Source organism: Enoplosus armatus, chromosome 2 (assembly GCF_043641665.1).
Source record: "Enoplosus armatus isolate fEnoArm2 chromosome 2, fEnoArm2.hap1, whole genome shotgun sequence".
In the NCBI taxonomy this organism is placed as follows: Eukaryota; Metazoa; Chordata; class Actinopteri; order Centrarchiformes; family Enoplosidae; genus Enoplosus; species Enoplosus armatus.
The window spans coordinates 15207065-15219509 of NC_092181.1; the positions used below are offsets into that span (position 1 = coordinate 15207065).

Genomic DNA, 12445 nt, shown 5'->3' on the forward strand with positions numbered 1-12445 from the left:
CATCCTCATCTCTCTCCTAAATCTGTGTGTGTGTGTGTGGTGATTTAGAGTGATGGCATTGATGGAACTATATATAGATTAACCACTGATTCTCAGGGCTGCAGCACTCATGATGAGCAAATGACCTGCCTGCTGACTATGTGTGTGTTTGTGTAAGTGTGTGTGTGTGTGTGTTTATATGCTCTTTCTGCATTTGTATTTGTGTATGCACATAGAAAAACAATCACAAGCTGTTAAATGCAAAAAAGTAAAAAATTAAATTCTCTAAATTTGTGCACAAATGTAGTTACGAAGAGGCAAAAAGAACTCAGGTAGAGTACGCAACACTTTTTAAGCTTGGCATTCTTTCTCAGACAGCATCATCATCATAATGAAGTGTCCTTGAACAAGACATTGACCCCAGAATGTGTCACGTTGGACAAAAACATCTGCAAAAATAAATGTGAGGTGCTTCCGCAATGTCTACCACTTACTTTGTGCACAAACTGAGCAGATAAAATGTCTCACTTTTCTGCATGAAATGGATCCCCTCCCCTTTTTGTGTTACTGCTGACCTGTGTGTGTGTGTGTGTGTGTGTGTGTGTGTGTGTGTGTGTGTGTGTGTGTGTGTTGTGTGTCCGTGTGTGTGTGTGTACACTAATGACAGCAATCAGAATTTCCTTTAGGTGATGAGGTGAGAGTTTTGCACTGACCCTTTTAATACCCCTGCATCTGTGTGTGTGGAGGTGTAAGTGTAGGCGTGTGTTTGTGCTCACTGACCTCTTAAACACCCCTGTGCTCGTCAACACACAACACAACCACTGGACTGTGACCTGCCAAATAAGAGCTTACCCAGTACACTACACACACATCTCTCTCTCTCTCTCTTTACACTTCAGACACATTTTTAAGCCCTCTTTTCTCTCTTAACACCCTCTCTCTCTCCCCTCACACATCACACCTGTAGTTTTTTTTTCACCCAATCATACATGCTATCCCTGCACCCCCTCCTCCCTCTCTTGGCCGCTCTCTGTCTTATTATAATGGTGTCTAATGTGTCCATGTATCCATGTAGATGGGGGCCAGGCAGCAGCAGCAGCAGAGAAGAAGGGGTCTGCCGTGGTAATTGGCCATGATGAAGTTTGGCCAGTGGGGTGACAGGCCCGCTAAGGAAGATGGATCATTCTCATTCGGCCCCGTAAATGTTGTCAATTCCACCGCTCATACAGCGCCATCAGCCCTCATCAAAGACGAGGGACGCAGCTGCCGGGCCGTGGAGGGGTTGGGGTTTGAGGGGTGGTGGTAGAGGTAGTGGTGGTGGGGGAGTTGTACAGGGCAGCATGGAGGGTTAAAATAAAAGGTGGCAGAGGGAGCTGGACCTGGGGCAGGAAGTCATGAAAGACACGAAAGAGAGGAGGCAGAGATGATATGGATGCATGTAAGACATGAAGACAGATGGGAGCTGTTGAATAAATGAATGGAAGAAAGAAAATAATGTGGAAAGAATTGCAACAAAGAGAGCATGTGTCTTTGAAAGGATAAGGCCATGTTCAGACCAACACTGCTGCAAAAATGTATTGACACAATGCGCAGAGAGCTCCAGCAAAACAAATGTGGTGTCGTCCAGAATAAAAGCTGCACCTGGCTCAACTTTTCCTGCAACGCAAAATCATCCTGCAAAGCACCGTGATGGCCAATCAGTTGCAAGCAAGCGCACAAATCCTGTTGGAACACTTTGTAACTTCAGCAGCGTAATTCTGCTCGTTAGCTCATTGAGATGATAGCCACTGTGATAACCTTCCAGAGTGGTAAACTCCCTCCCCATAGTATTATAAACCGCTGTGCAGTGTTTTGCCATTTGATAAGCCTTCACACACCCCGTGTGTTTTTTTTTTTACGCTGTGCTGTTTTCAGTCTAAACACCAGGTTTGGTGTTTGGTTTGATAACACAGAGAATATAAGTAGTAATAAGGTCCTACTGTAGTAAGTAGATAAGTAGATACATATCAGTTCAGCATAGAACAGTATTTTGAATAAACTGTAAAAATATACACTGTGATGATTGGACACAATCAACGTAAACTAGCTTATGTTTTGTTCAAAGACTTACGATACATCATTTCAGGCTTCCCATTGGCTCTCTCTCACTGTTCCCATTTTCAAAGTCTGTGATGGAAAATGACTAAATTTTCTGAATAGTCCTTTAACATTACAGTATGTGGCTACTTCTACTCTCACTCACTCCCTCACAGCAGCAGGTTGGTCTACTCACTCAGATCTGAGAAGGTAATGGTTTGGTCCAAATTTCACATCAATAACAGATGAGCCCTAATCGTCCCTCTGACACACACACACACACACACACACACACACACACACACACACACACAAACACAAACACAAACACACAGACTGGCCCTGTTGGCTTGCACCATTTGCATAATAGTATTTCCCTTTTTCTCCATTCCCCAAATAGCTCCCGATTTCTCCATCTCTCCCTCTTTCTCTCTCTGTCTCACTCTGTCTCTCTCCCTCTCGCCACATTGTCTTGTGTACTCCTGATGGAAAAAGGCTTGACTATAAACAAATACAATTCCCTCAGAGGCCCACAAACTGAGACAGGGATTGTGGGGAAGGAATTCATCTGCGCTCAAACTGAGCGTGGCAGTGGTGGGGAGGATATTCATTTGCTGACAAGCCGGATATACCTCAACTCTGGGGAGAGGCTGTAAAAGTTCATACATTTAGAATGAAGAATTGGGCTAACAATTCTAATTTATGAATGATTTATTGATAAAATTTTTGGAATTAAATATTAGTGTATTGGTACATTCACTGTTTAGGGCGAATCAACACAGACTGCACAGATGGTCCAGTGGTCGAATTTACACGCATCACAAATCCGCCTCGCTTTCTGTCTGAACACAACCCTGCTGTTTTAGGAACTCAGCCTTTTTTTAAATAAAACTATATACTTATGTAAAGGTGTAACAATCCGTTAATAGGGCAGTTATAATCAGCACTAATGTGCATTATGAGTCTGTCAGCCTCTTTTGACCAGTTTCACCATCTCCATCCTTCAAAAGAGATCACCTTTGACCTCTCTACTTCTTCTTAAGCTTTTTGGATGGAGAAAATGACAAGGACTTTCTCTTTATCGCTCTATATCCCAGTTTAGACAGACTGGTTGGTGCTGGGGTGGGCGTTTGGACCCAGGGCAGCATGGATGGGTGGGGGCTCCGTCAGCCCTGCTGATTTATCACCTGGGTAATAAGAAGTGATTGAAGGGAAATTCAAATGAACTCTCTCTGACAGGCACACATGCAGACACACATACGAGCACGCACACACAAATTAATAGTGGGACTTAATAGACTACGGAGAGAGGGGGAACAAGAGCCGGAGAGGGAGATGAGATAAAAGGATGGCTTGTTAGGGAGGAAAGATAAAGAAAAGGTCTGAGACAAACAGGATAGAAGAGTAACTATTGGTGACAGATAAAATAAGATTTGCTTGTGAGGAACGTGAGCAATTTTACTTTTTATCTATTCCAGTGGGATGAAGGAAGAAGAAATAATGAATGAGGCTCGTGTTTCAGTGCAAGAAAGCTAAAAGATAATGAGGAGCTTGAAATAACTGCTGAAATTACAGTATATTAGTATACCATTATAATATACTGTTGGTACCTGAAATTGAGCCACCCGCACCTCCGTTTCTCTCTTTCTCGCTGGTGCTCCGTCCTTTTCTCTTTCTTTCACGAACACACACACACACACATATACACACTAACTCACACTCTGTCAGAGGCACCACCACACGCTACTGCAACAGCACCGCCATCAACAACAACAGGGCCAAGTATATATCAGGCATCTTTTAGGAATGTCAGTCACAACACAGCGTGACCCTCCTTGACCGTAAACCCCACCAGCACCACCTCTCACACACACACACACACACACACACACACACACACACACACACACACAAACACACACACACCTCAGCCCACATACCACAGAGGCTGAGCTGTAGCTGTCAGTGTGTCAGTGTTAAAGGTATGATTGTCAATCATTCCCTCTGGGAAATTCAGGCTAGGAAAAAGGGGGGGTCAACTAGACGGGATGAGAGAAGGAAGCGGAGGTAGAGGGACAGATAGTGATGTAGATTTGTGTGTGTGTGCACCTCTTTGTAATCACAATGCAGCTCCCAGGGTTTTGACCCCAGGGTGACCTGCAAGTTTAAAGCCCCTATCCCCGACCCCGACCCCAGTGGCTTGACCGGGCTCAGAGAGGACACTGACCTATGAATCATGGGTATTATAGTCTTGAGTCGTAGTCTATAGAGCTACTAGAGCCAATCCCTGTCGACCTCTCGCCCTGTGTCACTCCACTCCCCATGTCGGTCAGAAGGAAATGAATGGGCTAAAAAGCAAAACTCTGCCCTAAAGGTCTAAGGCTGTAGCCTATATGTGACTCCATATACTGCTACTCCTCTAGTGTGTGTTTGTCCTCTTGCCCTTTACATTGACTGAATAAATAAACCTGAAGTAGGGGCATCTTTAAAAGGTTGTGGAAACAAAAGTGTCATTTTGAGACGATGGCAAAATATTTCCTTAATTTTGACCGGAGGGCTGCAGATTAGAGGACATCTGAGAAAAGGTAGAGAGAATACAAATGCTAGCTTGTTGTCGTTTTGTTATTCAGCGTACTACTTACACCTGTCTATTCCACTCAGGTTTACATTAACTTACTGCTGGGAAAGGGCGGGAGGTCAATTTAGATGCAACATTAAGACACACAGACACTCCCTTTCTTGCTCTTGTTTTTCATCTTTGCCTCTCACGCGCAAACAACACATACATATGCAGCACATTCCCAAGATGCATCAGCATGCGGACAGCTCCATCGCCGTCCCCGAGCAGCAGGAAGTGAGGTCATAATGAGAGCCGGGTCAATATGCTCATTAACCCCTGCAGTGTGTCTAGATTATAGGAACATCAATAGGCCAGGCCTGACTGGGTCTCCGTAGCAGCCATCACAATGTCTATCAGACCACAGATGTTCACAGCAGTCTTTCAGATTGACAGACTTGATGCTGACATTTTCAGATCACTCAGTGAAAAAACAACAACATAAATGAAGCAGAAAAAATCTATTAGGATGAATGCAAAGATTCTGCATTGCTTTGGAGATATAAAAAATTAGGAATATGTAAATTTGGATATTCATTATGCGATCTGACTCATTTCTTAAAGATTGACATGGCATGGCAAGGCACAGCAGGCAGGACAGGCTTTTAGCTAAAAGCAGAGACAGGCATTTCATCTAGCGCCGAAGATGAAAGATAGGGCAACAAAGCAATACATGCTCTGCTGTGTATCCGATGGTGTATGTAAGTTGTCAGTTTCCCCATAACCTTAAGAGTTTCTATAAAAAATTAAATGTAAAAAATATACCTGTAGACCAAACAAAGTTGTATATCCACTGACACATAACTAACTAACTCAGTGTAATCCAGGGCTATAGCAAAATGGATTTTGGATCACCCTCTATGATACCTAATGCTAGAAAATGTCAAAACGTCCATGAATATAGTCTCACTATATACTCGTCTTTCCTTTATATTTAATTTAGTTTGCAATTGATGGTGGCCAGACTGAGACCACTATGTACTTTGGGCTGGCACACAAATATGGGTCTTGATCTTTTTCTGCTTGGCATCACACCATAGGCCAACTGGTCACTATTTTAGGTCACTCACCCCTTACTTCACTAACTAAGGCAACAGTGACAGCTATATAAGCACCAAGCTTACAAGTCCACCATTAGATTTTATTATATTAGATTATTTTGGCAAACATTTTTGTCAAAAGTGTCCTGAGATTAGTGCATTCAAACTTGATAGGAACAAGCCCTAGATGTCATCAAAAAACTGGAAATACATCCCTCTCAAAAACTTAGCTATGCAAGCATGTGCAACTGGCTGTTTGACTCAAAGCAAAAACGTAGGTGTGGAAGTAAAACTAGACAGATGCACATCTAAAAAGCATCCCCAGTGTTCCTGTGGCAACGCAGAGTGGTTCCACACAAGAAAAAGAAATGAGTGACCCAAAAAGTAGTACTGTAAGTGGTATTGAGCTGGACTTGACTCCGCCTCTGCCCCTGTCAGACTCATTCATCAGCTTTTAATGGAAAGAGTTTCCTCCTGCGTTAGTCGTACTTTTCATTAAAGCACCCTACTTGTTGACCCTTCACCTGTTCCCTCAGCCTCAGCCCAAAGCCTGCACGGTGCCACGCCCTTACCTTGCCAAAGTCAGGGCTCACATAGAAGTCAGAGCTGGATTGGATTGGATAGGGTGGCTGTCTGTCAAACAGGCGGTCCAATACCTCGATCTGCTGCGGCGAGAACAGCTCCCCTCTCATCTGCTTCCTGAGGAAGTCCCGCCCACTGTGGCCGTGCCCGTTGGCCAGCGGTGACTCCTGCAGACCTACACAGAGAAGACAGGAGCGAGAGAGAGAAGAAAGGAGGAAGAGAAGAGATTTAAGAAGGGGGGTTAAACGAGGTGTTGTGAGTCTGATGTGTATAACAGAGGCAGAAACCAGACACAGACGATGATAGCGGAGTGAAGGGAGGAGTGAAGGCGTGGGTGGATAAAACCAAATCACTGAGGCAGATGTGGAGAGAGACGTTTGAGCAAAGTATGGACTCAAATGAACCCCGGTGAGCTGATTTAGGACTGAGTGACTTCATAGATTGTGGAGACTCAGAGAAAATGCTATACAAATGCAATCCATTACCAAGCATACGCTGTCTCTCCTTCTTGATCTCTCAAAAGTACACTCTCGCCTCTCATATATACACACACTTCTCCGTTCCTCTTGTCATATCACCCATACACACACACAGACACACAAATATATATTGCTGTGGTATCAGTATTAGACTGTGAGCTCTCGTATCCTGCAGTTATTGCAAGGCTGAGGGACTGAACGAGACAATTATAAGAACTCTGAAGAGTCGCGGCCCACAAATGATTAGAAAGAGAGAACGAGAGAAAAAGATAAAGAGAAAAAGGGGATGAGGGTGAAAATCCCCCACTATAGAGCCAATTCATTGCTCCAAACCGCTCCTGAGAGCCTATTTTAGTCCTCGGGGTCACTGTGTGTTTGGTGTATGTGTGTGTGTGTGTAAGTGTGTGTCCAGCAGCAGGGGGAGTGATATGACAGACAGGGACGGGGAAGGGGCTTCAACTATATATTTTTTTTTCCCATTTGAACTGAAAATACAGATCTATTTATGCCAGACTGTGATGCTAAAGAAAAAACAAAGAGTGATGTAGTAAGAAGAAAGACAGAGAGAAAGGAAGAAAGTGAACAAACTAGAGCTAGGGCATTTTACCACATTCAACATTAAAGGATAATTCCGGTTTATTACAAATTGGGTCTTGTTATCTTTCCCTAACCTTAAAAGAGTACTCCACCGATTGAGCATTGTACTCCTATAGTGTTCTTAGAGTCATGATGGACAGTTCAACCAGAGATATCTTCTTTTTTATTCCACAGATTCTTCTTCCTTGTCAAAACCTGGTGCCAACATTACCCACAATGCAACTCGAATGCTGACACTGCGGTTCGAAGATTCGGGTTCGGGTTTTGCTCATAGCAGTTAACGTAGCATTGTGCAAAGTGTTGCCAAAGCGTTTTAGTTGCTTAACTCAAGCCATAGTTTATTTGCCGTAACCACAATCTTGAAGTGTCAGTAATAATCACTCCATTGCACAAGTACATTGGGTCAAGGTTGAAAAAGGAAGAGGCCAAAAGACAGTAAGGGTATTAAATTTATCGTTTGTCTTTGTTTTCTCTTCCTAACAAGTTTGGCTAACCTGGGGGTTTGTTTACTTCATTTTAGTGATGTTGCTGCGTTCCCACATCTTAGTAAAACACTTGTGTGTGCAATGTTATTATTAGCGATTACCTGCTGGCCAAAACTATGAAAATAGACCTAAATTGTAATAAACAAGAATTATCCTTTAAATGGTAGATTAGTATATTTAACCACATACTAATCTATGATTCCACAGCTGTATAATACTACAACGGGTTGCAAACTCTATTTTCCCAGTTTGAGTGGTAACCTCTTGAAAATGTAATAAAACGATCAATCTAGACCTGGCACATTGACACAAGGAGTGTTTTTCAGTTCATTTCAAAGACTTCTAGTAAACATCAAATCATGAGACAGTATCTAGCTGCTAACAAAACCCCTCACACTCACACAGTGCTGCATAACTCACAAAACCTCGCTACACCTTTTCAGTACACAAAACCTCTTTCACCCACTCTCTCACAAACACACTGCTTGATCATAATCTCTCTTTCTCTACTATAGTCACACACACACACATACACACACTCGTATACAGATGCTGGGAGCAGTGTGAGTGTATGGTCCAGGTCTCTGGTGACAGACCAATCAGGGGGGAGATAAAGCCAGTATGATGCTTTAGCCTGGTAACCCACGGCGACCCATTTAATCCCACCGGCCAGTCCCCATGATGGAATTCAATTGATCAATCATGTAGCTCTGATGGCACCATTTCAGCCAGCTTATTGCTTTCTGCTTTTTCTCTGTCGCACACACACACACACACACACACACACAAACACACACACACACAAATACACACTGAAAGACTGACCCAAGCCTGTCACGACGGAGAACCCACAAAGGACCAGAGAAAGACAGAGAACGAAGGAGACGACAGAACCTACTGTAATCGAGCAGTAAGAACAAAGCTTTTATTTATGATAATCAATATTGTCCATTCATCTGTATGAATTAGTGCAGGTGTGTGTATGTATGTGTGTGTGTGTGTGTGTGTGTGTGTCTTGGTGTGGATGTGTGGGTGTGGGTGGGTAGCTTGATATCCGGCTGGTTTCATTGTATCCATGGATGGGTAAAGAAACTCATTGCCGTGACGGGTTAAATCCTATTCACTGTCGGATACACGCACACACACACACACACACACACACACACACACACACACACACACACACACACACACACACATACATCTGCCTCTATCTCTGTGAGTCAGTCTCAGAAGGGAAGCGCTTCTCTTCCCTCTTTTTCAGAGCAGAACAAAACAAACAATGAGCCCTTATTGTTCTCTCCTTTCTGCCTTTTTCCTCTCTCTTCCGCCTTCTCTGTCTCTCTCTATTTTGTGCTCTCTCTCTCTCTCTCTCTCTCTCTCTCTCTCTCCCCATCACCGTCTCCCTCTGACTTGGCCTGCCATTGCCATTTTTTCGACAACCCAGGAACAATTGAAATATTAAATCCAAATACCTTCGATAGTTAGATGGATTGTCACCTGTTAATGTGTGTCAGTGCATGTTTTGTGTGTGTGTGTGTGTGTGTGTGTGTCTGCAGGGGGTAGGACACCACCAGTGTGTATCTTTTTGCACTTGACATAGATTATCATACTGATAGGACAAGGGTCGTAAGTCTGACCTCACAGCCCCAGCCTGTGCATGCCTGTGTGTGTGTGTGTGTGTGTGTGTGTGTGTGTGTGTGTGTGTGCCCCATCTAAACTCCAGAGATCAAAGTTTTGGGGGGCGGGAGGCACTGAGAGGAACTCAGGGTGAAGGGCGGAGCTCCCCTCCCTCCTGTCCTCCGTCCTCCATCTTTTGCTTGCTCCCAGCGTCTTTTATCTGGTAAGCTGCTGCATGTCACAGTGGATGCACAAGGGGGTGAAAGGTCATCTTAGCATTCTGGGTAATAACAACAGACTATGTGTGATTTTCCTTCAAACATACTGAGAATCCTCACTCAAGGAAAGAAACATTCCCAATCTTAACAGGCCCACCTGTCCTGAACACACACACACACACACACACACACACACACACACACACACACATTCTCTGTGTGTAAGAGAATAGGTTAAGATACAATAGTCCCCTTTAGGCCCCACAAGTCAAGTTCTTCCATTCACTCCCATTCATCTACATTTTGCCCCCGGTCACCCCCCACTTCCCCTTGCTTTGGCTGGGGGCACAGGTCACCACAGGGCTTTACCCCCACACACTCCTCCTGCCGACACACACACTCACACACACAGAAACACACATGCCATGATCCCGCCCTCCTGTGTTCCCATCACTTGCACAGCTGCCATTTCTATGCTTATAAGTTACAGCAGAGATAAATATATACATAAAAAAAAGATATATGTTTCAACTGAATGGATGAGCCAGCGTCGAGTCCATGAGAAGAGACACCTCTCGTGCACTAAATAGACTTTTTTCACAGCACTTGACTTATCATAGTAAGAAACACAGGAAGAGCACAAGTGGTACTAATAACACTAAGGATAGCTCAGCTCCATTTAAGTGTCCAAGGAAGCCATACCAGTGAACCATTATGCACTATATCAGTGTCATGGAACAGGAAAAACTAAATGGGATTCAGCCATCATTACCATTAGCAATTGCACCTGTGATTTTCCTGCTATGACAAATGTGAAGAATCACCTCATGTCTTGATCATTTTGGTGAATATTATTTTCATGGACTTGCAAAGGGCTTCATGCCGAAACATGTCAAAATAAAATTCACCAGTGTTTACCACCGGAGTGCTCCCTTTTTCCTGAATCTGTTTTGGGGAAACAAAAACTTTGATCACTCCTTTTTATCAGGCTATTAAATGCTGGAAAGTCAAGGTTTGAGCCTTGTCTGATGCACTGAGGTACACGAGAGACACTGAGGTCCACTGTCTCATTACTGCATATGTAACATATTCACCTGCACTGAGAGATAGATATGAAGACAAAGTCAACAAGAGAAGGCCATGTGGTTGTTGGCCTTGTGTGTGCGTGTGACTTATGTATGTTTATGTCTTTTTCCTCCTGTGTACAAATGTTGGTACCGACAAGCATATGGGTGTGAGTGTGTGTGAGAAGCTTGCATTACTGTGTATCTGTGTATGTGTTTGTCTCTTCATGTCAGTGCATGCTGTTCCCCCTGTCGCCCCTTGCTGTGTGCGTGTGTCATTATCCAGCGGGGGCTGCTCTAATGGAAGCTGTGATTAGCAATGCTGTTAATTAGACCACAGAGCCGACCGCGCAGACCTCCGCCACGGAAACACTGCAGATAAAACACACAAGCAAAACGTGACGCAGAGCTACACAATGCTTGAAAGAAGCTTTCTGGATGCTTCAGTGAAACGTGAAGTGATACAATATTTTTGATATGAATTGTGAAACACAAGGTCCAGTCATCGTAAAACAAATAGACAGACCACACATGGAGCACATGTTGTAGCATGTCATGCACATAAAGAACAAAGTGAAACAATAATGCTGCTAATTAGATTACAGAGCTTCTATTTCGACTACAGATTCAACCACAGAGTCCTTGCCACAGACATCAGAGCACACATAATATAATAGTGTGGGATACATTTGTGTAATTATACGTGACTCATATTATTATTGTCAATGAAATATGGCTTTATAAGAAAAGTAGATGCCTAATACATTTTGACTTGTTATAGCTGCAAAAGCACATGGGTAACTAATAATAACAATAGTTCCACTCCCGGTAACCCATGTCAGTGTCCCAGCAGGCAACACCAGGGCCCTTGAACGGAGCCGGCATTACTGTTACTAGTTACCCCTGTGCTTTTCATCCTATACAAAGTCAAAATGTCTGTTGTGAAAAGGACATTTGTAGGTCAGTATTAAACATGACATTCTGTGAAGTTCTCTCATCTAATTCAAGAGCCACTATAGACAAGTTGCCATCCAAATTCAGTGCAAATTGTAACTGAATTTCTCGAAAATAAGCTTAAGAAAATGCGAGGAGTTGGACATATAGAGACAAACAGTTAGTGGCGCTAATTCTCCAGAGGAAGAGGGTATAACAAGATGATGTTATTAAAAGAGCGCCAATCAAATGGTGGAAGACAAAGTAAAAATATAGCATTTAGGCTACTTTATTTCATGTATTTTGAGGAAGGTTACAGTGTCCTTGTGGCTCCACACAAATCTGACGTTTTCATCTGCTGCAAGCGTAAACACTCTTTGATATTTTGACGTTTCCATTTTTTTAACTCTTTTACTCTATTACAAATCACAATTATTGAGGGGCAGAAACTATTCACAAAACAAGGTAAACTTTGATCCAAAGTGTGTACAATTTGACACCACAAACTATCAGCCACATTTGTGTAGAGAGAGTGGAGGTCTCAAAAGTGGAGGATCAAATGCCATCATCATTCACCTGTACTCTGTATGGGCATGTGTGTGTGTGTGTGTGTGTGTGTCAGGTCTAAAGTCTTTGTGCTCTGCTGATGGGTAAGTGGGCCGTATCAGAGCATATCAGAACACTCTGGGTGCACCTGGGATTCATCCTGGAACCTGCTGGAATGTTTTGGAAGTTCATCAGCATTGGGAAAAGGA

At 43.4% G+C, this 12445-nt stretch overlaps 1 protein-coding gene across 1 annotated transcript in view; it reads right to left on the minus strand.

The window, feature by feature from the left end:
• The window catches only part of pax5 (paired box 5), a 43150-nt gene that overhangs the window by 12209 nt on the left and 18496 nt on the right, over positions 1-12445 (minus strand). Inside the window, exon 6 of the mRNA XM_070914111.1 lies at positions 6369-6469. Within this exon, the coding sequence (XP_070770212.1) occupies positions 6369-6469 (101 nt within the window). The remainder of the gene's footprint in view (positions 1-6368; positions 6470-12445) is intronic.